Consider the following 27,645-nt stretch of genomic DNA (forward strand, 5'->3'; position numbering starts at 1 on the left):
CTGGTATTATCTGACTTAATTTTTTCCTCATCACTTAATATTTCACACCCAAATCTTCAGGGTCCTGCAACACCCAGTGTAGCTTGCTAGCATGTCTTTCTTGTATTTTCCTGTTTTGAAGACACTAAATCATAATTTCATGCTCTTATGAACAACTGTATTTTCTTTGGTTCATCTCTATTTAAATCTGCTTGAGTCTGTTGTATCACCTTCTCCTTTCCTCCATAATGGACACACAATGTTACTGGTTATCATATCAGTGTGAAAACCTCTGCAAGCAATGATACCAGTTAACACACACACAGATGTGTATTAGAGTACACTGTCCATTTTCTGAATTTAAAAAAATGCTATACAGTAAGATTGCAAGGTCTCCTACATTTGAAAAGCAAGTTAAAAATACACTGAATATGCTAATGCTTAAAAACTCAGAACCCAGTAGATACCTGTGAGGCAAAATCTTTCTAAACCAAGGTAGATTGGCATGGAATGTTCAAGGGAGACCCTATAGCAGCCTTCCACTACCTCAGGGAGACTACAAGAAATCTAGAGAGGGACTTTTTACAATGGCATATAGTGACAGGACAAGGGAGAACAGCTTTAAACTGACAGGGGGCCTGGTACCGGTTGCCCAGAGAAGCTGTGGCTGCCCCATCCCTGGCAGTGTTCAAAGTCAGGTTGGGTGGGGCTTTGAGCAACCTGGTCTAGTGGAATGTGTCCCTGCCCATGGCAGGGGTTTGGAACTAGATGGTCTTTAGGGTCCATTCCAATCCAAACCATTCTAGGGTTGTGTGATTTATGTGAACAGTCTAAAGGAACAACAGGTAGTCAGGTTAATTCTATTTTACTTAACCACATAGTCCTCACCATTGTGCTCAGAATAACTTTATTTAGCCATTCTCAGACAGTCTCTCTTTGCCACTCTGAACAATAAATTCCAGAGATGAGCAAACTGGTTAATGAACAAACACTCACTAATGCCTTGTCAGACCCTTTAAGCTGCCTCTCTGAATGACTGAACCACTGCTTTACAGTCAAGTGCAACAAGTACATGCAAGTACAAAGTCTTATTTCAAGCTGTGCTTCACCCTGTATATGGAAGGGATGGGGTTATTCAGTAGAGCACCCATTCTCACAGGACTAATGTGATGATGATCATACATGACAAGCTGTCATACTTGATAATAAGTCAGTCAGAAAATGGAGGAAGAGAAATTCCATTGCTGCCAGCACACAAAAGAGCTGTTTAGATAATCAGTGCTGCAGTCAATGGTTTCCATCTCGTAACACCCACAACTCTGCAGCTGCTGCTGATTCCAACAGCACCTGACTCCTCAGTTGTGCCAAAACATCAAAAACCTACCCCTCCCGGGCCAGTGACTCTGCACTGTTTATTCCCCTAATTATCAATGAACTTCAGCTTTCTGCATCTCCTGAATGTTAACCACTACCAACAAAATTGTACCTAATGTTGGAGGACAGCATATTTCAATAGCAAAGGTTCTAAGCAAGTGGTATCCTTTCCTCCTTTGGACAACTTTCAAATCAGTTCACAAAGAAGTAGAATAAAACAGTAAAAAAAGCTTCCGGTGGATGAGACCATATTTTCATTGTTTAATAATGCAAATGGTCACTGTAAGAAGGCTCAGCTTAAAAGAAACTAAGAAAGTCCAAAATATTAAGACTCAAGAAGAGACAAGACATTGCCAACTAACACTAAATTTTCTTTGTGGGCACAGAGGATGCTTAATTAAGAGGGAATTCACAGTCCTGGAGGGACCCCTTCTTACTTCTCAAAGCCACACCCTAAAACCTTCCCTTCTTTGGCTCAGTTCAGGAAGTAGCTCCTTTATTAGCACAACTGCATTGCTCTGACCTACAACATTTACATTTTCAGCTTGTGGCTTTCCATTTAAAGTAGATATATTTTGCCCAAAGAGGAAAGTTTGTCAAGAATGAGTTACAGACCAACAGTAGGTGCAATGAAGAGTAAGTGAAGATACATAGATGGAGTACAAAGAAAACCAAGATACTCTGCAACAGGCAGTCCATCACTTGATGGCAGAAAATCTGGCAATGACAAGTATCCAACCCATGATGGTCAAAACTCTATAAACAAGGTACTTCTGTTAGATTTAGCATGGTCTCTAAGGAGCCTTGAGCTCACCCACAATGCATGAAACCTGACCATCTCTGCCTACCTGTATATGTATTTCCTGAGATGTATCAGAGTTCACCTCTAACCAAAGCGAGTGAAAAATAAAAGAAAACCCCATTTCTCCCAGTAACCTTGTTAAACACTGCTCAGGTAAGAAATGTTTGTGAGAAACTACTAAAATGCCTTGATCACTGACTATGTACATCACTTCATACTGTAATTCTGAAACAGGTAAGTGGTCAAAAGAACATAGTGCACAATAACTGGATTCAAGTACTGTGGATAGCACCTCAGAGAAAAAATGTAACACTGTCAAAACATTGTTCATCTCTTAAGTAATCTATGCCACCATGCGGCAGTGGCACTGATTATAAATCTTCCAGGTGCTACGTGAGCTGAGAGATCATTTAAGATTTCTCATTCTGACAAGGAAAACATGGAAAAACTTTCCTTCACAATCTTCATTATAGCCACTGGCTCATGAGATGGGGTCAAACCATGGCAAGGTAGATTGAAAAACAGAAATACAATGAAAGTTACTCCTTGATGAAACACAAAGAAGTATTTATAATATATCGAATCACAAAACCAAAGTATTCTGACTCACTTAAAAAGTCAGCAGTACTAACAACTGTGGCAGACTGGAAGCTTCTATAATGCACATGAACTTCAAATAGGGAAATGTAGAAATGTTTTCAGAAACTCGATCCATGTTTTCTGTGTATGAACCAGTACTTATAGACAGTACAAGAGTTCTGGAAAAATACTAAAGCTTCTCTCCACAATCTAATGAAGAGCTGAGAGCTTCCACACATTTCAAATAATGGTACTTGTCTGTCGCCCCAAAACATATGAATTCACACAGATGATGTTGTGTGTGTTTTAGCAGATTTAGCTGAGCAATTTGTGTTATTCATCTACCTGAAAACCTATCTAAAAGTAACAGATTATGGTTAATGGACCTTGCTTTAAATAAACTGAAGTCAGTGCTATGCAGAATCATTATTCTGCCAAAACTATAACAGGAATAATCCCTCAAACGATTGCCTAGTTAAGTTTGCTGAGTTTCCCTCTGAAGACATTGAAATCCACTACAGACTACATTGAAATAAATCACCTACAGAATAGCATACAGCTATAATGTTAAAACACTGGTTTGTCTAATAAACCTGTCTGCTCTTCAAGAGCCTGGAATACTGTGGGTGGTTCTCTCTTCAGACTCTCCACTGAAGAGAAGCTATCTAATAAAAATATCAAAGTAGTGATCAGATGTTGACTTAGATCAGCCTTCTTTGCTTGAAGCTATAAGTGGTTTGAGCTTTTGTAATTAAAGCCATTTCTCTTGCAATACACTGAGGTAATTTTCTATATAATTTGCCTGAGCTGTCTCTTTACTAAAGAAAGTTCCTCTGAAAACCACCAGGCTCATAAAGCATATTATTTCTAAAATAAAAGAAAAATATTATAAGCTTTAACTTGAAAACTAGCAAATATCTTCAATAGTTACTCTTATCTGAATGTTTGGAACAAAAATACATAGATCAGAAGGAGAACTCTCTAGTACAAAATGTAGGAAAACAGAGGTTTGTGGGAGATGACTGTAGGAGGAAAAGGAGGGCAATGGACAAAACCATTCAATTTCTCCCACCGCTTCTAGTAGAGATAAAATAATACCACTCCTGTCAGGGAAGAAGGCTTTTTGGCGGCTTTTTTTAGCTGTCAGGTACACTTTCTAGTTTAACTGCACTGGAATCTGGGAGAGCACTGTAGAAGGATACTCACTGGAGGTACAGAAATACCAACTACACCTATCATGCCGTGTTCTGTGCTCATGCAATAAAAAGATAGATCCTCCAGCAAGTGATACAAAGTGGCTGGAAATAGGATCCTGCTCTGAACTGCCCTCTAGAGGAGTCCCTCGCTCTCTAGTACTGAAAGAGTAAAGACGTTAACATCACTACAAGGGCATGTAGTGAAAGGACAAGGGGTGATGGCTTTAAGCTGTCAGAGGGAATATTTAGATTAGATATAGGAAAAATTTTTCACTGCGAGGGTGGTGAGGCCCTGGCACAGGTTGCCCAGAGAAACTGTGGCTGCCCCATCCCTGGAAGTGTTCAAGGCCAGGTTGGATGGGGCTTTGAGAAACCTGGTCTAGTGGAAGGTGTCCCTACCCATGGCAGGGGATTGGAACGGGATGACTGCTAAAGTCCCTTCGAAACCAAACCATTCTATTGTATGATTATGACAGCAAACTAAAACTAGGTTTTCTGGATCCTCCCCTTATACTGTAATATGACACAGAAATTAAACAAGGAGTAAGGATTTATTTGGACCTAAGAAAAATACATGAAGAGAAAGTACCATACACCAGAGTCAATATGAAGGAAACGCATAAAATAGAGAAATGTTCTGCAACTGAAATAGAAATAGGTAGTAATCAAAAAATCACTGCTCCCACTGTTTCCTATTAAAGGTTCTGTCAGCACAATAACCAAATTATAGCAAAGTAAGATTAAGTGACAGTTACTTTGTATCAGAATTCTCTCAATTCATAAATAAACAGCATTCAGCCATGGACCAGCAGTTTAAAGTGCCACAAAAATCACCAACGGAAGAACTGGGGATCCATCAAGATATTGTATCAAGGATTGATGACAGCACTTGAAAAACACACTGACAAGCATGATGTAATGTCATACTGTTATTATCCCTCATATGTCTTCATTACCAAATACCACTGCTTCCCTCCTCATGATGGGATTCTACACAACAAGTATTCATTCTCATTTACTGGCTTTCACATCTCCTTTGTTCTAACCAGGTTTCTCAGACCACACTTGTTACTGTAATACCCAGCTCCCTCCCAGCAGTGCATTAGGCAGTGCAGGTAATATCCATTATGGGCTTGCTGCTTCTCTCACTGTCTCCCTAAGGGAGAAGATTGAGCATATAGGGCAGAGCTGGTACAGCTCTCCACAAGTAGGCATCAGCCACCTGCCAGACAACAAGGAGATACAGACTGTATATATAAACTACTTTATATTCAAAGAAGACCCATACGGTACTTCAAAATAAACACATAGCTGTTACCACACATACACCCTGGGAGTGCAGCTGAAATAACTGTGCAGTTACAAGCAATGAGAGAATAAGTAGGAGAAAGGATTTTTAAAAAGTAACTGTCAGACAAATTAAAGCTGTTGAAAGCACAGAAAGCAAAAAAGCACCACGAAAAGTGTGTTAGGAAACAATTAAACAAGTCCTGAAGCAGAAGGATAGTGCTCGCACTTAGTTCAGTAACAGCCTTAAGTCCATCCAAGGAATTATAAAAAAGAGTGAGAAACAAGATGACAGGAAGGGAAAATTATTTTATCCAGAGGTTTTGAACAGAAAGCAGTAAAAGCACTAAAAGAAAGATCTAATTACAGTAAAAGATGACCAGGATAGGAGAAGCTGTGGTCACTGCCTGGTTTGGGGAGTGAGGGTGAGGGAAACGGAGGAGAATTTAAAATTTATGAGTGAAGGTTTAGAGCAACAAGGATGAAGAACAGATTTGGGAAGTATCAATGCTATTTTAATACTGAAGTATTTTAATAGCAAATCCAACTACAGCCTATTGTCACACAAGCTAACATTTAAATAATATCTCAAAAGTAGACTTGGCAGTTATCTTTATTCAGGAGCTTAAAAGTCCTCTTAACTGACTAAAAATTTTTATTTAAGCATTCGTAGCCTACTCTTTATAAAGTTTAAATATTGGTCTTTAATTCAAATATTTCTTTGACATTTCAGTAATAAGAATCAGTTGAAAAGTTTCCCCTCAATTGCCAAGTTATTAAATAAACCCAACTTTTCCTGAATCTTGTATTTACAGAACAAAGCAGACTCTTGCACATTGTAACTTTATATATATTCAAGACATAAAATCATAGAATGGTTTGGGTTGGAAAGGGCCTTAAGATAGTCCAGTTCCAACTCCCTTGCCATCGGCAGGAATGCCTCACACTGGACCATGTCGCCCAAGACTCTGTCCAGCTTGGCCTTGAACACTGCCAGGGATGGAGCATTCACCACTTCTTTGGGCAACCCTTTCCAGTGCCTACCCACCCTCACAGTAAAGAAGTTCTTCCTTATATCTAACCTGAACTTCCCCTGTTTAAGTTTATATCCATTTCCCCTAATACTGCTGCTACAGTCCCTGATGAACTCCCTCCAGCATCCTTGTAGGCTCCCTCCAGATACTGGAAAGCTGCTATGAGGTCTCCACACAGCCTTCTCTTCTCCACGCTGAACAGCCCCAACTTTCTCAGCCTGTCTTCATATAGGAGGTGATCCAGCCCCATGATCACCCTCATGACCCTCATCTGGACTTGCTAAACAGATCCATGTCCTTCTTATGTTGAGAACACCAAAACTGTACACAGTACACTTGCTGAGGGTGCATCAATCCCACTGTCCATGTTTCTGACAAAGTTGTTGAACAGGACTGGTTCCAACACCAATCCCTAAGGGACATCACTCATTACCTGTCTCCAGTTGAACACTGAGCCATTGACTACAGCTCTCTGCATCCAGCCATCCAGACAATTCTTTATCAACCGGGTGGTCCATTCATCAAACTGATGTCTCTCCAATTTAGAGACAAGGTTGTTGTTTGGGACAGTGTTGAATGCATTGCACAAATCCAGGTAGATGACATCAACTGCTCTACCCCTGTCCATCAGTTCTGTAGCCCCACCATAGAAGGCCACCAAATTGATCAGGCAGGATTTCCCCTTAGTGAAGCCATGCTGGCTGTCACCAAGCACCTTGTTGTTTTTCATGTGCTTTAGCATGCCTTCCAGGAGAATCTGCTCCACAACTTTGCCAGGCACAGAGGTGAGACTGACAGGTCTGTAATTCCCTGGGTCTTCCGTATTCCTCTTCTTGAAAATGGGGGTTATATTTCCCCTTTTCCAGTCATCAGGAACTTCACCTGACTGCCATAATTTTTTAAATATGATGGACAGCGGCTTAGCAGCTACATTCATCAGCTAAACTAGTTAATTTAAACATTTCTAGGTAAAGCCCAGTTAGCCCAGATGGGATATTCAGAATGAGATGTTATTGCTAAAATATACACATTTTCCAATAAAGGGTTTTATGAAACAGCATTTTTGGACTACAGTGCCTCTCCTTTGGTGGACCACAGATGCAGTCAAACTGGAATTAATATACATATCTTAAATATACTAAGATGAATTTTATAAATGATATATAACTAGCATATGCTATATGCTTTAGTGCCAAACTGATAAAATAATTTCTGTCATAACTTTGATGCTATCTTTCCTTTTCAGGAACTTCTCATTTCATGGCAGATCAGTAAATGACAGAGTATGCATTCTTAAACACTTGTTCGAAAAAAAGATTCCGAAGACTGTCTTTGTTTGCTTTTTTAAATACACCTTTCATAAGAGCAAGTTCTGAATCACAGGAAACAGTAGTGACTGAAACATCATTAAGAGTGACAAGTCACCCAAACAATCTTGACAAACATTGTTTAAGTGCTTGCCATCACAAAATCAAGTTTTACTACCTAAGTTTATGTGAAACACAACCTAACAAACTTAATTTATTCTGCCTTCTATTTATTTATTTGACCTCCTGCATGCGTAAACCTGTTCTGGAAGAAACATCTGACTATTTGACTTCAGACAGTCCTTGACTTCTTAAAAATAAACAAATAAATAGATGCAGCATAGGCCAGGTTAAGCCTCACATCTCTGCACTGCCCCTGACTGACAACAACAGAAGCATTAACTTAATAGGACAAAACTATTTAGCACATGAGATTGTCCAAGTCACCATCCAGAATTTATGCCTGTAAACACCACCTTCCCCTTACTTACTTCCACTTTCTGCCCAAAAATAAGCAAGCGTGGGCTCAAATTCTCAATGTGGCTCAAAAAAGATAACATATATCCACCCCTCCTCACCTCAAAACAGCAACAAAACTCACCTACTTGCTTCATAAACACCAATCAGTCCTGGCATAGCTCAAATTAAAACAGTAATTTAAATACAAACAGCTTTGTTTCTGTCAGCATCTCTTCCCATTATTTTAAATGAATGAGACACATTACACTAAACATCATTACACTAAACATCCTGCACTCATGCACAAACAGCTGAAGAACTAATTGCAAATACAGTAAATAGGTACAGGTGAATGTGCCTTGAATATTACCTTGTGTTGAAGGAGGAGGATGCTCCTGTGGCTTCTCTTGTGACAAAAGTCCCAGGTAGCTGAGAACTACGTATTTTGTTTCATAGTGAAATCCTACAGGCACAGCAGTAGAGGACGCCATCAGGTTGGCTTGTGATGTGGCAGTACTCTTATGGGGCACGTAGGGTTTTCTCCGGATAACTGAGGAAGACTGTAAGGAAAGAATAGTGTTTTGTTTGGGTTTCTTGTTTTTTTTTTATAAGGCTGCAATAGGTCATGAACTCAAACTTCACAAGGAATTATGTAATAATCACGAAGTAATATCCAGGGTTTTGCCCTGATATCCTATGCATTCTTATTTGAATAAGAACCATGCAGAGTAAAAGCAGCTGCTCCACAGCCCAGCAGCCTGCCTGCCTGCTGCCAGCAGTGGCATTTCTCACTCCAGCCTGGCATACATGCTCTAACATTAAAGCAAATTGGACAGTTGCTCACCATGTGTCAGCCTCCTAATGCCTCCTAACTCAATCCCATGCACAAATACACATGTATTCATGCAGAGAGGTTTTGAGGGATTATGAAGACTTAGTTAACTAAATTTTGAGGTAATAAGACAGGTCCAGAAGAATCTCTCTTTCCCTAAGCCACTGGTAAGTATTTTCTTGATTCTCTGCTTTCTCAGATTCACTATCGTAATGCTACAAAATTTTCGTGCAGAAAAAGTGACCACAATTGCCTTGAATTCATTTTACTGTTCCGACAGCAATGGGGAAAAAATGGTCAACAAAGGAAATTCCACGTTTGCCGTAGAGATTGGAAGAACAGATGGTAGTGTGTCCTGGGTTTCTCACCTAGACATAAAACTTACAAACTAGAAATCCACACCTACCAGCAACATTTGGGCAAAGAACTTCCCTGTTTTACTGTAATTGTTTTGCCTTTTTTTTCACCCCAAACCATCCAAATCAGAACATCAAGAAAAACTAATGTGGAGAGAAATTAATATCACCCAGAAAGAAGAAGGTAAAAAAAAAAAAAAAATCTCAGAAAACAACATGAAAGTGGGGGAAAAAAACATACAACAGGTTGAAAAGAAGTTTCAGATTAAACAACATGCTTTAGCTCCTTCTATTAGGAACAGTCTGGATAACTACTTCCAATGTGGTATCAACTTGATGAATCAAATCATTTGGGGAGTTTACCTTAAAGCCCTAAATATTATTAAGTTCTCCATCACTTCAAAGGGTCATTCCCAAATAACTAGTAGCCCATTCTTGGCCAATGTCTAAATGAAAGGCATTCAAAAAACTTCATGTTACAAGAACAGCTACTTTACAGATAGTGAAGGAGCCGGACAATTTACTAGTGGGAGATTGCAGGTTCATTTAGAAGAAAATTTAAACCAAGTTTAAAGCATATAGAATGAGAAAAATTCTATATAGACAGAGAACAAGAGTTGGAGCATCTCCAGAGAGTTCCTGATTACACTGAAAATGCCTTGAGAATAAGAGAGAGAACCAAGTTCCCAAACCAAAGCACAATCTGCAAATGAAGCTTCAAAATTAAAAATAATACTAATAAACAGAGCAAGCGAAAGAAAAGCACTGACCTCTCCTACCTATGCAAGATGTCAGGGCTAATTTATAACCCCCTCCTCCCTGGAAAGGAATTCAGATTAATAGGAGTTGTACCCTGGTTACTGAGGATATACAGAACTGTAATTGTGCTATGGCACGGTTCCCGTGTGAGTAGGTAGCTTGGCAAAAAAAATTCATCCGTCAAACTAAAAGCCATGAAAGGAAAAGAGTTGGTGTAAAATTGGCCAAGTGTTCTTTCTTTAATCTTTAGCAACCCTAGCTTCTGAAACTCATTCAGTATTGAAAACAGAAGAGGACTCTTCCATGAAGACTATCATCTGGAAGCCCTGCCTCTTGCCATGTATTTCAAAATGCCTGAAATCCTTTAGCAGAAAGATTCAGTTGAATCTTTGCTATGGCTTGAACCAAAGTAGTGATGTATATAGGAAAGAACCAGTGTTGAAACTGAGTCAACACTCATCCCTGTTCCCTTGAAGTAGTAATTCTATATTTATGTTGCCTCTTCCATCCCAGAGTGCCCCTCAGGCAACGTATCATGCTTCAGAAACGTAACAGATTACAGCAGAGGATAAGCACGGCTTTTGCACAGTACGCAGTTATCTTTCAGCTGCTTCCATAAACTGAGTGTTTCATAAAGCAAGGAGATACGGTAAAAGTAAGTGCTCAGAAAACATTAGGATCCTTTAACAATAGAACTGCTCTTAGGACCAGATCCTCAGATGTCATCACCACATCACAGGTTCACATCACCAGGTGTGAAAGATGCCATTCACAAAAAGCGAAAGCTCCCCAGCACATTTCACTTCTGGTTTGTTCAGTAGAGATCCACAGTACTGAAAGCAACATGGTTTTTGCAGTGCCTGAGCCACAGCGAATGGGAACCCTTCCAGACAACCTGAACTGATCTGTCCTGAAAGAATCAGTCTGACAGATGTTCCAGTGACATCCAGATACTGCACTGTGGATCAAAGAACAAGTCTTTATATATAACAGAGATTATTCTTCAAAATATAATTCCAAATCAACGCAGGAAAAGAAAGAAAGAAACAATAAAACAGTCAATCAAAGCAAGCATGACACTCTATACCAGCACAGTGATCCACCCGCAACACTGAGACCTCATTCACACAGATTTCAGCATGCTTAGCTCAGCACCTCTGGAGCAAGGAGGAAAAGTGAGAGAATCAGACCACAGCTTACTTAGTGGTTGATGCTTCTCTGGGAAAAGAATGAAGAAAAAAAGCTTTATATGAAAAGAAAGTAATCACTGTGGTCAATATATTTGAAGAGGTAGTTTTATGCAAAAATGAGAAGGGAGACTTCAGAACTTGAATGGAAAAAATATTTTCAGCTTCACATAAAAGAATGTCATACTGGAAATGCACTTCAGAATCACTGGCCTTCCCTTGAGAGAAGCCCACAGTACAACAACTGAATTACTCATTTTCAACTGTGAATGACTGGGTTTGTTTACAAAAAGAAATAGAGAAATATTGACTCAGATACTGTAAATATCTCAGAAAAGGCCATTTTTTTCAGGAATAAGTGGGATTTAAAAAGGACACGCAGCTTGAGAGGCCAAATCAGAGGAAAGACAGCTTTTCTCTACAGGACCAAAATGGAAGAGATCCAGAAACCGTTCAAGAGTAAGACAAAAGCTTGTAGGGGAGATGTAACACAGCAGAGCAAAATAGGGCATTCTACAGACTACATGAGCCTCAAAGGAAAGGCAAGAAGGTTACTTCTGGTGTAACAGTTAAAAAAAAAATAAAAAAAAAATTATGCCTCTCAATTCCTACAAGTTGGGGGAATAAAAGGCTACCTACCCCTTTGAAGCTTGCTTACTTGTTACTCCTCTGACCCTGCTGTTACTTGTTTCATGTGGGCTGAGCTGCCGGGCAGACCTGAGAACAGGAGTTCCAGTCAGACTGATACTTCTTCATGCAATCTGTTGCATCCTAATCCACAGAAGAGTTTACACCAGATAATGAGAAAGGCAAGTCTACCAATTAATAGAGTGAATATAATCCCCTTGTGATGAGGCTCTGCTATGTTTCCATCCTTACTTGCAAAATCCTACCATGTACTAAGCTGTGCTTACTGTGCACCACTTCAAAGCCAAAGTGCAACAGCACTATGGTAACTGCCCGTAAGAAAGGTTCACCAGCTGCCACTAAGATCCATTGTGCATTTATTCAACTGTTGCAAGTCTGACTGTCTTTTGCATTTAGAGATGAAGCCTTATGAAGTATTATGCTGCATGTTTCTAAACAAAGCAGTGGGTGATCAGTATTGCTACTGATTTCTAATGCACTAAAAACACACGTGCAGAAACTGTCCCTCACCTGCCACAGATTGCCTTCTTTTTATAAATACCACCATCATGGCCACAGTTAATTTCTGCTTGAAAAAAGGAGTCAATCTAGGGGTGCATGCAGTTCCAATCTACAGTCCGGGGTATCAAGCCTCACTTACTGGCTACAAACTTAACCATCCTAGACAGTGGTGTTAGCAGAATACTTCCTGCTGCTGGAGAATTGTTTCAAAGTCTGGTCTCAGTCACCAAGTGTTCACCCAAGCACAGAAAGGGAGATTTAGTGAGGCAACAAAACAGTAGCACCAGAGTTCAAATCGTTTTTAGGGCAATATGCCACCGATATATTCACAGGTTTGGGTCATCCTCCTGCTACCAATCCCTGCAACAGGCAACCACTCACAACTCTAATCTGCAGCCTTATTTACCCAAATGTACTGAATTTCAAGGAGTTGCAGGTCTACAAAACCACACCCCGTATCAACAAGATGGAAAATATTCAATCACTCTGCAACCTTACCAGAAAGCTTGTGTAGGAATTTGGGGTGAGACTTCCATGTGCAGACTGGTTTAACCTGGAGCGGTTTGCCTCTGAAAACACTTCATGTAACAGGTAGGACTTTCCAAAGCAACAGACTGCGATCAAGTTGGGAGATAAATTCTTTAGAATACTTTTCCAACAAGATACGAGAGTATGACTAAGAGATTGTTTTTAATAAACTGAGAATTACTGAGTTAAAACATGTCAGCTCCTACTGGAAATAAATCAATATTGCATCCATTACTGATCCTCTAGTGGCACTGAAGGGATAGAAGTACCAGAAAATACAATAGTTGCTTATCTGGGCAGAGGTTTTAGTTGGTCTTAGGGGGGGATTTAATTAAGTGAGCATTCTAGGCAAATGGTTTGGGGTTTTTTTCTTCTAAGAAGAAAAACAAAACCCGCACGAGTTATCTGCTACAAAGGTTCTCAATCCTTTCCGGCTTTAAACCGCCTTACCACAATATTAAATCATGACTAGCCCAGCTTTCATTAATAAGCTTTCATTCACTTTAACGTGCCAAGCGCTACGTGGCTTTGAAAGCGACCAAGAGGACAGGCAGGTGAGACAAAAGCCCTGCTCTCGCTCCAAGTTCCAGCGGCGCCAGACGAACACAGAGCAGGAGCAGACGAGCAGCCTGCGAGAGCGCAGCGTAAGCTACTCAGTTACTACGGCGATGAATGAGATATTTATATCCGGGCAGAACCGGCAAGGAGCAAAAAGCCGGCATGAGTCAGCCGGCGGGGTCCGCGGGGGAGTCACAGCGCTACAGCGGCAGGTGTGGGCAGGCCGCAGCCCCTGCAGCGGAGGAGCCGCCGGCTCTCCTTGCCGCCGCCCTTCAGGAGCTGCCGGGGGCCGGAGGGGGCGACAGCCCCTTCTGCTCCCACACCTCGGGGCCCGGCCGCCCCCTCAGCGGGACGGGACGTGAGGAACGAGTCCTTCAGCCGCCGCCACGGCGGGGGCGGGAGGGGGCACCGGCAGCCGAGGGGGCGTAACCCCGCTGCGCCCCGCCCCCCCCCCGCGGCTAAGTTCTCCCGCCACCGAGCGCGGCCGGCTCTCCCCACCACCATCCCCTCGCAGGCGGCGCGCACGCGGAGGCGCGCACGGTGCCCGCTCCCCCTCACCCAAATGCCGGCCGGCGGGGCGGGAACGGGGACACGGGAGGAATTAAATACATGAATACATAGACCGATAAGGAACATCGATAGATAAACACATAAACGAAGAAATAAAGAAGCGGCTCTCCCGCCCGCTCCCACCCGTTTCCTCACCTGCGAGCGCGGCGGGGCGGGGAGCAGGACGGGGAAGGGGGGGGCTGGGCAGGCCGGGCGAGGAGCGGCGCTGCTCCGGGTCGGTCCGCCGGGGGTGGTGGGCGCGCGCCCGGCAATGCGAGCTCTGCCCTAATTTGCCGCCGCCGCCGCCATGATGGAGGGGCGGGGAGCGAGGGGAAAGCGAACGGTGGGGGGGAGGTGGCGGCGGCGGCATACGTCATGGCGCGGCAGCACGACACTCCCTCCACGTGACTTCCCGCCCCCAACACGGAGGGGAGGGTGCCATCGGCCTGGTTGCAACAAGATGAACGCAAATGTGCGAACACCGTCCCGTTCTGCTCGCTGGTTTTAGGGAAAGGAGCGGGTGGTAGATAGCTTCCCTTAGGGCTTGAGGGTCATGGAGAACCCACGCTGCACGAAAGGAAGCAAGATGGAGTATGTTCGGGGTGGTGAGACACTAAATAGGCTGCCCAGAGAAGCTGTGGCTGCCCCATCCCTGGCGGTGTTCAAGGCCAGGTTGGACGGGGCTTTGAGTATCCTGATCTACTGGAAAGTGTCCCTGCTCGTGGCAGGGGGCTTGGAACTAAATGGTCTTTAAGGTCTCTTCCAACCCAAACCATTCTATGATTGTATGATAGTTCTAGTTGTTTAAATATTATTTAGCTCCTGCCCTAGGTAAGAGTAAAGTGGTACCAAGATACAAAATATCAATGCAGTTGATAACCTGCGTTGTAACATTACTGCAATACCAGGGGGAGAAAAAGTTGCATTTGTATTTTACAGAAAGCTTTTTCACATAGTTAAAAATAAAAAGGCTCAGTAAAAATCAACAAATTCAAAATAAGCCAGGAAGAAGCATGGATATGACAAATACCACATTTGACACTGCTTTGTAAGGAACAGGTCTAAATTTTTTTTGCCACTAAATATACCTGCAGAATGGAAGTCCTGGCAGCTAGAATAAATATTATAGGTTATGAAGATAACTTCAAATTTTGCCATAAAAAAGTACCCAGTGGAAGCAGTAACATAACTCCTCAATAATCAGCACACCACAGAAGGGTAATACTAATAATGCTCTGAGTCCCCACCATGTATTCCTGCAGTGGAGTGCTGCTGCCATGGCTGTTCATCATAAAAGTACAACCAACCTGAGGGGCCCATCACAGGACTCCCCTTACACTGTCCCTCCCTGACAGCCAGTGACCTCCAGCCTCTCTGCTGCAAGGCCTCCTCTCACCTCTGCCACCTCTTTCCTTTGGCCTGCTTTTCTCTTTGAGCCCCTTAATGGTACCCCGCATTGCATCTTGGGTTCAAAAGACAATGTAATTCTTCACTGCCAGCCCAAACCTGGAAAATCAGGGAGATTTTATAAACAGCATTTCAGAGCTTTACACAACTGACAGCTAAAAGTGACCTTGGGATATCAAACCACCCTGTGATGCGGAGGCCAAAGTATTTCCAAGAAGAAATCTACTTTAAGTCCTTAGAAACACGTATCTCTCCACATTTAGCTTCTCCCCACGGCGAGCTAAACACATTGCAGCCTTCCTGGGAAAGAGCTCAGCTCTCTGAAACCGAAAACATTCCCACCAGCACCTTTAAAGCACTACGCGCAAGGGAAGGATTATTTCACCCCAGTCACGCAGCACCCCTGAACTCCGACAGCCCAGCCTCTGTGTCCTCACTCGAAGGCTCGCTCCCGCCTGTGCGGCACAGAACCGGACAGAGCCTGCAACCTCGCTCCAGCTCGGCTTCGGAGGGCACTGCCCCAGGGGAAGAAGGGAGGGAGGCGAGGACGCCCCGCCCGCCGGGCGGGCTCTGTCCCGGGCAGGGGAGGCAGGAACCTCCCCCCCGCCCCTCATGAAGGGCGCTAAAGCAAGTCCTGTCCCCACCACTAGATGGCAGTATAGCACCCCGTGACGCCAGCCAGAGCTCAGGTTTCTATTGGCTAGGAGGAGCAAGTGGGCGGGGTCGTGTGACACAGCGACTGCAGCGCAGGCTGTGACCCGAACCGGATTTGATTCCTCTCGCGGTCGCCGAGGGCCTCAGCTACCTTCGCTCGAGTCCTGTCACCACCACCACCGCCGCCACCATGGCGCTTAGCGATGCCGACGTCCAGAAGCAGGTAGGCCCGTGGGCTCAGCTCCGAGCGGGGGCCAGGCCTGTCTCCTCCACACTGCCCTCGAGCCGGCCGAGGGGAGCTGACGGGGCCGACCCAGAGCTAGAAGGGGGTCACCGAGGGCTGGACAGGCGCTTTCTTGTCCTGAGGCCGTGCTAGGTGTGGGGTTAAGGCTGAAGGGCAGTCTGTAAGGGAGAGAGAGTCGGAGCGGGTGGGGTAGTGACAGCTCTGAACCTTGCAACAGCAGGACCGGCTGCGGCCCGTTTGCGTTTTCGTTGTGGAATGGAGACTCCTGCTCTGCGGGTGGAACACTGGCAGGGGATGGTGAAGGGGAAAGACCTTGTCTGGGAATCTCAGTGAGAAAGAGAAGTCTCTGAAGAAAGTGAATTTTTCCCTGGCAGGATTAATTTGCCACCCATTGGGGAACTTCGGTGGAACATTTTCATGACACATTATGCCAGTTTACAATGGAAGGGATCATGAGTAGCCTTTATGCCATCTACAGTGTTTAATTGCACTCTGTGACAGATAAATACGTTGTCTTTGATAACTACTGTCTCTTTAGATATTGCTTCCTTAGGACTTTCCATCTCTTTTTTTTCTTACAGCTGTATTGCATCTAATTATCTGTAACTTAGGTTAGGGTAGGCTTTTCACTTTTACATCCTGAACAAAGTAGTGCAATATGGGCTTCCCTTGCAGTGCAAACTTACAGCTGTGACTGTGGACACTTCCTCCTGAGGCAGGACACTTTGTCCTTATTGACAGTAAACACTGGCCTTGCCTAAAAAGCTGCTTTGAGCTGGGTTGAAAATGGTGTGCCATGTTAAAGACTGCACAGATCCAGTCAGCACTGGTCTGTGGAGTTTCCTACAGGTGATGAGCAGATCAGCCAAGTTCTCTTTGTCCTTTGCATCAGAAGTGCTTTGCGTCTCACTTTCTCATTTAGTAAACATAGTCTCTTGGCAAGGAAGCATCACATTGAAAGTAAAATCAGTAGGTTGCCTCTCTCCAAAAGGGGAACTGTAATGTTACATTCTGTTGCCTTTTATCTGCAAAGCTTGTTTGGTTATTTCATGGAGATAATACAAATAAAGCTGATGTTGGAGTGGTCTTGCTCAGCCACCACAGGCCTGAACTTCAGAGGTTAGTTTAGGATCTGTTGATATACTAAACAGACAATGTTAATAGCATTTCACATCTGCAACTTTCCTATTGTTTTATACTCCAGAGCCTAGGGTGATTCTGTAAACTGGAAAAGAGAATGCTGCTGATGGCATGACAATTCTGCATGCGTACACATCTGGTGTGAACTTGCCAACTGGTTCCAGGGTGTTTACAGTCATTTTCACTTTGAAAATCATCACTAGTTACGAGTCAGAGATGAATTAGAGAAGAATTTTTCCCATTGACAGACTTGCTTGCTTTATTCTGTCAAAGGTGTTTAATAGATTGTTCTGTCTAGCCTGGCTAGTCACTTTTGGCTAAAGTTAGTCTAACATCTGGAACTTCCCATGGAAAGAATGGTCATGGTACTACTCATGGGAAAAATCCACTCTTCCTTTCTGGAGGAAATACTACTATGGTAAAGTTATTAACTTCATTTAAAATTAAAAATACATATTTTTGTCAGTATTGTTAAAACTAATCCTATTTATAAGTGTGAAAGTCTCACTTAGGATCTCTTTTAATTCTATAGGGATTTTTAATTCGAAGGGATTTCAGTACAACAGATTTTGAAGGAAATAACCCTGTTCCGTCTTCTCTGACTGGGGGAAGTGGATGCCTTATTAGCTTGCTTCCATCTTATTCCTCTTCATTATGCAGGGGATGTTTCCTGAACTCCCAGAATTGTTTAAAGTACATTTCTAAAATTCAGAAACCAAACCAAACTGGAGGAAGTGACTCAGTAATGTAAGGCTTATTACTCCTGTCCAGAAGTTCTTAGTTACCTTCAACAGTATTCAGCAAAATAGTTTCCTTATTTTGTATGCACCTCCTGTCCTTTCTGAAATGCTGGTAGGGCTAAAGCTTGGTTTAACCAGTTGTCTAATCAGGTGAGCAGGGTAGGAAAGTGGCACTGTAGGTGGGCATGAACTGGGAAGTGTTGCAAACTGGAATGAAAAGAAAAATTGCTGATTTCATTTTGAGGATGTGGATATTATTGTTCACTTCTTCCACTGCACATGCTTAAGATCTGCCACTTGTCTGTTCACTTCTGGTTTTTCATCCATAAGGACATAGAGCTGTCCTCCACATTGGCCAGTTTTCCTATTGACACCTTTCTTAGTTCTTTAAAATGTATCATTTTAACACGAGATTATATAAATAGAGTCTTTTGTGCAAGTGTATTCAGACAAGATTGTCTGCGGAATGTGTGTCATCACTTTTGCAAGGAGAAAGTCATTAGGTTTTTGTGGTCTGCTCAGGTACATGGTCCACTCCATCTGCCCTTGTAAGGGCCTATGCCTGTTTAAAGTTACAGTTTGGTTGGGCACAAGTCCTTACTGTCTTGCCCCAAATGTGAACCTAAACTTATGTCTGATCACAGAAAGGCATGTGATAAATAATCAGAACTTTGTATAATTCCCTTCCATGTCTTTAAACTGTGAGACCTATGCTTTATAGTGTTTTGAGGCGCTTTTAAAAAAGGTTCTTTGATTACAATGTATTGGTGCATACCAGGCTCTGAAGAAATATGTGAAGTTCTTGATGTGATCTTGGCCACCTATTGCTGCTCCCCAGCTTCTCCAAACCACTAGGCAGCTACTTTATGAAGCCATTTTGAGTGGCTTCATAACTTCTGCTTGTGCAGATCTGACCAGCGTGGCCAGTAGTCCTTTGCTTCACCAGTCATGTGCTGTGGAAGGCCTAGGTTCATTCAGATACCATCTATGCCTGATTTAGAGCAGGCACTCAACATTAATTTTCATGTTTCGTGTAAATGTCTTAACAAACAGAGTAATTGCACTGTGAGGAAGGTGGGTTTTTTTGGATTATGGGGTGGTTTTTTTTTCACTAATTGTGAGAGAGGGAGGAAGTTGTTCTCACTAGTGAAGAATGAAAATACTCAGCTTCACATTTATAGACATTTACTTTTGGGGTTTGGTTTTCTTTGGAATCTTTTTTGCCTAGTTGCATATCTAATGTACATTCTAATGACAGCCAATGAAACATCATTATGTAGAATTATTTTAGTTTTCTTGTAGTCTGTGGTAAAATGAATTGACTCTTTTACCTGTATGCTCAATTTAATTTTGTTGAAAAACTTTATATGAATTAGTAAATGCTTATAAAGGGGCCTGTCAAATGAGGAATGCATACACTTGCTCTCATCAAAGTCCTTTCCAACAGGAAATATTTTCTTTTCTCTCTGTTGTTACAGATCAAGCATATGATGGCTTTCATTGAGCAGGAAGCCAATGAAAAGGCTGAAGAAATAGATGCAAAGGTAAAAATGGGAGTTCATTGTCAGTAAGTGCAAAAAGAAAACTTCATCTGACATCCTGTTTTGATAGTTGTAGTCAGAGCAGTCCTAGAATGCTTCTGTGAGTTACAGCTTACTTCGTGTTTAGTTATTACACAGCAAAAAAAGGATGCTGCGAAATAAAGTTAATATTTGTCAGCTTTTGACAAATGAAAACAAGTTGGAGTTAAAGTTTTCTTAGTGGTTCTTAAATATAAATTTATTCATATGCAAGTTCACTCATTCATTTTTTAGCAATCTGGAGAGCTGAGTGGTAATATGAATAGACTGGATTAAGTGGAACACCTTCCCCACCTCCTATATATAACTTGACATCACTGAGGATTAAAGGAGTTCTCTGCATAATGATGAATTCTGCTAAGGTTTGTCATAACAAGCTGTTACCTGAAAGTTTAATTTTAATTTTATGACTTCCATAGCATGTCAGGCAGAAACGTAAGTAGGAAATGAAAGCACTAATCTTACACAAGCATTCATGTATGTACCAAAATGATAAAAAATGAGTTAAACTGGTTGAATTATGGTGGTGGAGGTTTGTTTGTAAGCAGGTTCATGCCTAAACCTATGTTGCCACATGCAGACTTAATTCTAGATGTGATTTAGAGGTATCCTGGGGAACCAAAACATATAAATTTATGTTTAAGGCATGAGCTGAATTACTTGCAGAATTCTTCACTTAGGTTAAGCCACAGGAGACTAAGTTTACCATTAACCTGGTAAATACAGATGTTTAATAAAGGAAGATTAATGGTGCTTTACAACTGTAACAATCTGCACTATACCAGCACTGCAATACCTTGTTGGTATTGGACTCAGCATATGTTTTACTGATAATATTTAATCTTCCTTAAACATTTAAATCTATATAAATATTTAATCAGTACTAGAGCAGGTGTTTCTGGGGATACGCAAATAGAAGTTAGAAGTTGAGATTGGATTCTCAGGTATATATAGGAAAATCTTTTCACATGCTGCCTGGATAGGCTTTGTAAAGTGTAGTAGCTATCCTGTCACTCTCCTCATGTAGGACTTGCTCAAAGTCATTAAGTTTCTGGACACTGACAGCTGGATTGCTTGTTTTAGGTAGAATCTAGTGTAGCTGGAAGAGAGATCAATTCTACAAAAACAAGTCAGACCTAAAGCTCAGATAAAATGAGTTTTGTTTAACAATATACATGTATAAATTTTGTAATTTTTTGCCTGAGGAATCAATACTGCAAAGCAATGTGCATCAATCAAATGATAAAATAAGCTGTATATTAGTTAGAAGGTTCTAGTGTAGCAGAACACATCCTGTACTTCCTTTCACTTGAGTAGTGATTGAAATGTTTTCTGTACATAGAACCATAAATTGTATCATACTAGTTTACCTATGAATGTGCTATGAAAGCATGGGTGTTTCATTTTGATTCTGTCTTTTTCAACCCATGGAATCAATTTCCACTCAGTTGTTTCATTTTTCCTATAGGCAGAAGAAGAATTCAACATTGAGAAGGGTCGCCTTGTTCAGACGCAGAGGCTGAAAATCATGGAGTATTATGAAAAGAAGGAGAAACAAATTGAACAGCAGAAGAAAATGTAAGCTCTTAGGTTAAATGACTGACTTCAGAGCCTGAGCTCTCATTTTATTGCTTATTTTATACAAAGTGCTTTTCCCTGGCAAATGGGCAAATTGTAGCTAATATATGTATTTCTAATTATGAGTTTCTTGGTTTTCCTGAGGATAAATTGTCAAAGGTGAGCTACAATACTATAACGGTTAGTAAGCATGGTGAAAGAACCTTTCATACTTCTTTATGTAGTTAATGTCTAGAACTCTACTCTGGTCTGTTATTCTGTGACAAATAATCATGTCAGGTTTAGTTCTGGTGGGCCTTTACTGAAAGACAAGGTTCTGCAAGTCATTTGTCCAAGTTCAGAAACAAATTCAAACAAGTTAACAGGCTTTGCTGTTCTGTGTACTACTGTTAACTTTAAATATGAGGTATACAGTTAAATGTTGCAGTTCTGTCAGAGTCTGGTGGATTGATTCAGCTTTATCTGCAACTTGCAGTCAGATGTCCAACCTGATGAATCAAGCAAGACTGAAGGTCCTCAAGGCAAGGGATGACCTTATCACAGTGAGTATCTCTGTAGTAAAGACAACAGAGCTTTTGTTTCTACCATTTGTTAGGAAATGTTTTTAACCATTCTCTGAAGAAAAATATGATTTGTAAATGAGTGATGTCATATAAAACATACAAAAATGGCTTTCCCAACTGCTCTGGAAAGTTATTAAAGATTTAGTCCAGCTTTGATAATCTGCTTCAGTTTATTTTCACAGTTTCTATTATCTGCTCTTTTAGGGAAGTACACTTTTCTGCCAGGAATATTGCAGGCAGTGTTGTATCTATCTTTTGGACAATAGCTTGTTTCTTTAAAGAGGAGGAACTCTCTCTTGCACAGTTTGAAGTTCTGTTTGCCTGGAGCAACAATTATGCATTAAAGCTGGCAAGTAGGCTTAAAACACCACTAACTGGATTTTTCTGCCTCCTTTGGTGACCCCTAGTACCTGGAAAGGTTTGTTGCTTGCTCTAGTAGGTGACCTATCTATGTGTTGATGTATAGGGTGAGTATCATTTATCGGAACAAGCTACATGCAGTCTTAGTTCAAGCTTACTATGTTTGTCTTATACCAGGTGTAGTGTATTCTGCTCATTATACAGCTTGCAATTTTCCTATTATCTCTTACTCCATCTCAGAAGCAGTTGAGTGTTCCATACTCTGCTAGATGGTGCTGTTGAGCTATTGGAAAAGCTGTGAGACCTGTAGAAGTAAAAACTCAGCTACTGTTAAAAGTTAATGCTACTATGAAAAAGGGAGCTAGCAGAAGAAAGTCACCAGTTTACTGATTCTTTAAACCTAGTTTCAAACTTTAGATTGTATTCACAGATGGGAGGAAGGTGGGTGCTGAAGAGCTAATTCTATTGTGATAGTCTCTGCGGATGAGTCTTCCTCATTTATCTGCTGACTCAACCTCATGCTTCTGAGTAATGCATAACACTCTTCCTCATTTTAAAACATTTAAAGTCACATGCTGCTAGCTCTTTTTTCCCTTATCACATCTTTGGCCTCTTCCGTGAACAAGAGAGATGAGAAGTTCCAGAAATGCTGTTTACTCTAGGGTGGACAGTATAACTAGGTTTCTAGGTTTGACATTAAATTGTGATAGTCTTGTATCCTAGCATCGATTGTGTTCACATGCACTCTTCTTTGAAACACTGAGGCAGGACAGTAAAGAAAGGTTTATACCAAATCATACAATTTCTTTATCTGATGGTTTACTTCAAGGAGTTGTGCTTGAGTTGACTCAAATTTCTTAAAAATTCAATCCCATCTGATACTGATTTGCTGAATAAAAATAATCAAAACCAGCTACTGAAAATTAAAAATAAGCTCTTGCTTTTAAATTTTAACTTGCATTTACTTACAATGAAAAAAATCTAACCTGAATATTTCCTGATAGAAACATAGATTAAATTTCCTTGCTAGACCACAAAGCAGAAATAATCTTATTTGGGTAATTTGAGTAGTTTACATTAGGCAATGATTTACAGCATATTTAGTTTGAATTAATATTATCCTTTTACTACAGAGTTCTCCTTTTTTAATGAAAAAGGAATTATTGTCAGGTTATAATGGGTTTGGATCAGTGCAGGGAGAAGGGAACTGTTTGGAAAGGATATTGTGCCATGCACAGAGATGAAGGTCTAGCTTGGATGAACACCAGCTGGAGTGTACATTTACGTGTTGGCAGGGTGTGATAGCTATAATAGGAGTACAGAAAGTTGGTAGGCATGAAACCAAATGCCAAACAGATGGGCTCTGCTGATCTGATTTCTTTGAATGTAGGATTTGCTGAATGAGGCCAAGCAGAGACTTGCCAAGGTGGTAAAGGATACTGCCAGGTACCAGACACTGCTGGACGGACTAGTTCTACAGGTAAATATTTAAATTGTAAAAAATAGATTATTGCATCCTCATAGGTGTCTGTCTTCAGAAAGAACCCACTGGAAGTTAACTGTTGTGGTGGAATCTAGATCAAATGTTGCTGGGTGATCTTTTGAGTTTTAAACATCACTTCTATATCTTTGAATCTTGGATTCTGAACAGATAAGGTTGCAGCTTGTTTTGAGGTGTAAAACCTGCTATACCAAGAAGCAGTTCCATTATAAGAATAATTGTAGATGTGCACACATATATTATAACATGCACTTTTAGGATGCACACTTTAAGCTTCTGTAGTAAGTCACTGAATCAAATGCACTTTGGCAAAAGCTGTTTCTCCAAACCTAGAAGTCAATATTTATCCACTTTTAAAATCTTTTTGGCATTTGTAACTTATAAGTCCTGTCTTTGACACATTTCCTGTGGAATGGCGTGTGCCTGTGTCAGACATACAGACAGAAGTCAAAACTTTGCTTACCTAGAATACTATCCTCGAGCCCAAGAAATTAACTGCTAAAAGTCCTGTGAGCATTTGCCAGGGTCGATTGTACGGCCACTGGTGCCACCCTCTGGTATGAAGTCGTCCTGTTGCTATAAACTCAAAATCCATCTGGGAGCTCTCCTGTCCACAGTTTGATGCCATTTCTTAACAGTGTTTCCTACTATCTTGTGCTTCCAGTTCAGTTGTTTCTTTGCCACACTTAGGTTTGGTATTGCTGTACATCAAACAAACATGTGTCACTTTTGCAAGCTGGCCACATCTGTCTTGGCTGATTATATTTGATCCAGTGAGGGATCTGTAGTCACAAGTAGTCACAGTTGGACTAGGTGGTCATTGCAGGTTTCTTCTAGTTGGAACTAAACCTCTTCTATACTCATGTAATACTACAGGAATTGCAAAGCAGGAGTTCTTAGAACAGGCATTTGAAACTACTACGTCTTCTCCAAGAGCTGCATAGAACATCAACTTGGCTACGTGCTCAGTCTACTGAACAGCAGTGATCCTTATGTACATTATCTGGGCATCTCAATCCTATGATACGTATGTTTAGTTCCACTTGAGTTCCAAACATGAGGCCAACAAAGAAACACATAATCCATAGTTGTTGAAAGAATCTCTCTTTCCCAGTATGGGTGCTGTTTTCTCAGAATGTCTGCATGAAGTGAACTTGCAGGCAAAGAGGCTAGTATTGTCAGGTTTTGGATTTCAAATTGATCAGCTTCATTCCTTTCTTGGTTTTGAATAATTTTAAGACAATTAAAATGTTGATTTTTCTGACACTGTAATGGTTATCTTGTGCAGGGATTCTACCAGCTGCTTGAGTCCAGATTAGTTGTTCGGTGCAGGAAACAGGATCTCTCTATGGTTAAGGTAAGACACTTAGGCTAGTTTGACAGTATCCTGCTCACAAAGGCTGAATGTGCACTGCGAATACTTGCTGCTCAGATCGTATCTGGGTGACATGAAAACAAGCTTGGCTTGCTGCACTTCTGCTGCAGATACAGTGCAAGAGAACAAGTGTGCTTTTCAAGTTGGGGATCATTTGCTTGGATATTACCTAGGAACCTTTAGACAATGCCACAACATTAAGAATAATAATTGGGTTTGGCTCAAAAGCCATACCGAAATACATTTGCTTAATTAAAAAAAAAGCCTCAGTCCCTTAATTTTATTACTACAGATGATTGAGTGGCCGAACCCAAGTAGTGTGCTAGCATTTGTCAGTGCTAATTGGAGATTTATCTTGTATCCTAGAGTGCTGTACAGAAGAGCATTCCCATCTACAAAAATGCCACGAAAAGGGATGTGGATGTTCACATTGACCAAGACAACTTCCTGCCAGAGGATATGTAAGGAAAATGGGAGCCTTTTATACAGAGCACTAAGTTCATGCGACTTTTCAAGCCATAGCTCTACTAGAACAGCCTCAGAAAATTACGTATGGAATATCCTCACAGTGTGTCTGCTGGTGTTCTGGAGGAATTTGGCACTTCTTTGTGTTAATCAAGCCCAGACTGCAGTTTCCTCCAGCCAAGCACTGTCTCAATTAAAAATGTCAATAAAAGTTTTGTGCAACCTCCAGCCTGGTTCACAGTACTGGATTAGAGAATAACTATGTAGAAACTTAACCATTGGTCTTTTAAAGAGAGGGAATGCAGATGTAGCTGTGCAGTCTTGTCTCAAGAGGAAGCAAACTGAGCCGTAAGGTGCTGCAGAATAATCGCTTGATGGGGTTTGTGTCTGTTATGTCTGCAAGGGTCTATTTCCATGTAGTATGATAAAGAATATGGCACAAACCTGTATGTTCTGCTAGTTAGCAATCTTCATGTATGGGCCAACAAACAATACTTTTAGCACTCTTCCTCACTTCCCAAATCTGAAAGCTGTTTACTAGTAATAAATTACAGAGTCTGAAGCTGTTCTGAAGTGACAAATTTCATAGGTCTGCTTGCATTTAGATCATGCTAATGTGGACCCTTGTATGTAGCTGTGGTCCCTGATAACTCCAAAAGTGCTTTGCACTGCTGCTTCACTGGATCACTTTTTGATGATTCCTGTTAAGACATGGTCAAAAAAAGATTGTTTTTTAAACATTAAAAATCTTATCTACATATCTGACTTGCCTAGAAGTGCTGATTTTGGATAGTATCTCTGCCACATTCTGACTTTGAGATGCTCCATGGATTTCACAGATACTTTCTATTTCCCTCTCTAGTGCTGGAGGAGTTGAAGTCTATAACAGTGATGGTAGAATTAAGGTTTCCAATACCCTGGAAAGTCGGCTGGACCTTGTAGCCCAGCAGGTGAGTTTCTTTAACAGCCAAGGTGAACAAGATATGATTAACTAGTTTAGTCTTGTAATTAAATCTCAATGTGTCACAATAGTGTGTGGGATCAGATTTCAATGTGGGTGACAAGGAAGAAGTTCTTTTTGAATGGAAAGAATCAAGTTACCTACTGTTTGTGCTTCTCTACAACAAACATGGCTTTCCTTTCACTGAGGGCCTAGTCTACAAGTTTTCCTAATGCTTCCAGGAAGGGTGATTCCACTGCTTCCGTGGGAAGCCTGTGCCAATGCCTATAAGCCATCCTTTAAGTCTGTAGTGTAGCAGGCAACGTGTGATCAGGTAAAGACTTCAGAAAATTCAAATGAATGGACTTGTTAATTTTGAAGCCTAGCCTTGCCATCCTGCAGTGCCTGCAATGAGGAATGTGTACAGTGATTGTATTGCCTGTTGCGTATAACTGATATACTCTTTCTCAACAGATGATGCCAGAAATCAGAGTGGCTCTCTTCGGTGCTAATGCCAACAGGAAGTTTTTGGACTAAACCTCTATGAGAGAAGGTGGGATCTGTTCCACTGCCATACTGAAGGGGATGCAAAAGCATCTGCTAATTTAAAATCTTGAAATATAACATTACCGTGTCATCCAGTATCTGTTCTTCAATGGAATAATTTTGCATACCTGCTGTGCTTAGCCTCTCTCGTTGTGGTTAGAATGTATTGCTAAAAGGATGTGAAGACATACATATTCATCCAGAAGTGACACTAGGAAATGGAGGCATTTGGGGCTCTTGGCTTTCCTTGCACTGTTGTGGCTGTATAAAGACAAGTGGTCCATTTAGGGTCATTCTCTTCACTTTGGCCACATCTCTTTCAAATTGTCTAATCTGTGAAGTAAATTACTATGCTACTGGTGGGAAATCCCTTTTCTGTCACAGAGGGCATGCATTCCTTTCCAAGGTTAGTAGTTTAATTCATGTTACTTGGTCAGGCATTTCTCTGTTCTGTATATGTGATTAAAAAAAGAAAAAAGCCTGAGCCTGTAAAACTTTATTTATTAAAATAAAGTTGTGTGTGTGTATGGAGTTCTTTTTAGCTTCTCTCTGGGGGTTGTCAGCAACCCTTGAAAATGGGTTTATGTGTATAAGGACTTACTGCTTGAGGGCTATGC

The 27,645-nt window shown here is 41.3% G+C and overlaps 2 protein-coding genes across 2 annotated transcripts in view; one reads left to right on the forward strand and one right to left on the reverse strand.

The window, feature by feature from the left end:
* BCL2L13 (BCL2 like 13) overlaps positions 1-14,216 on the reverse strand; it is a 40,000-nt gene extending 25,784 nt beyond the window's left edge. Inside the window, exons 1-2 of the mRNA XM_061363971.1 lie at positions 14,092-14,216; positions 8,388-8,577 (exon numbers count right to left, since the gene is read on the reverse strand). Of these exons, the coding sequence (XP_061219955.1) occupies positions 8,388-8,508 (121 nt within the window). The 5' untranslated portion in view covers positions 8,509-8,577; positions 14,092-14,216. The remainder of the gene's footprint in view (positions 1-8,387; positions 8,578-14,091) is intronic.
* Positions 14,217-16,072: 1,856 nt separating this feature from the next.
* On the forward strand, positions 16,073-27,559 carry ATP6V1E1 (ATPase H+ transporting V1 subunit E1). Its single transcript, XM_061363985.1, has 9 exons — positions 16,073-16,219; positions 19,599-19,664; positions 21,169-21,278; positions 21,754-21,820; positions 23,592-23,681; positions 24,991-25,059; positions 25,444-25,538; positions 26,405-26,492; positions 26,957-27,559. Exons 1-9 carry the CDS (start codon positions 16,187-16,189, stop codon positions 27,017-27,019), a joined length of 681 nt encoding a protein of 226 aa, XP_061219969.1. The 5' UTR covers positions 16,073-16,186; the 3' UTR covers positions 27,020-27,559.
* Positions 27,560-27,645: the final 86 nt, after the last annotated feature.

The sequence above is a fragment of the Neopsephotus bourkii genome, unplaced genomic scaffold (genome assembly GCF_033783945.1).
Source record: "Neopsephotus bourkii isolate Nb327-2 ecotype Australia unplaced genomic scaffold, CSIRO-AGI_Nbou_v1 NB_1183, whole genome shotgun sequence".
Lineage (NCBI taxonomy): Eukaryota > Metazoa > Chordata > Aves > Psittaciformes > Psittacidae > Neopsephotus > Neopsephotus bourkii.

What these genes read in the sequence shown, in the direction of transcription:
- ATP6V1E1 (XM_061363985.1), top strand. Translation starts at nt 16,187, where the DNA reads ATGGCGCTTAGCGATGCCGACGTCCAGAAGCAG. An exon ending in TGGACGGACTAGTTCTACAG is followed by an intron (nt 23,682 to 24,990) that starts GTAAATATTTAA and finishes TATCTTGTGCAG; the next exon opens with GGATTCTACCAGCTGCTTGA. An exon ending in TGGACCTTGTAGCCCAGCAG is followed by an intron (nt 26,493 to 26,956) that starts GTGAGTTTCTTT and finishes CTTTCTCAACAG; the next exon opens with ATGATGCCAGAAATCAGAGT.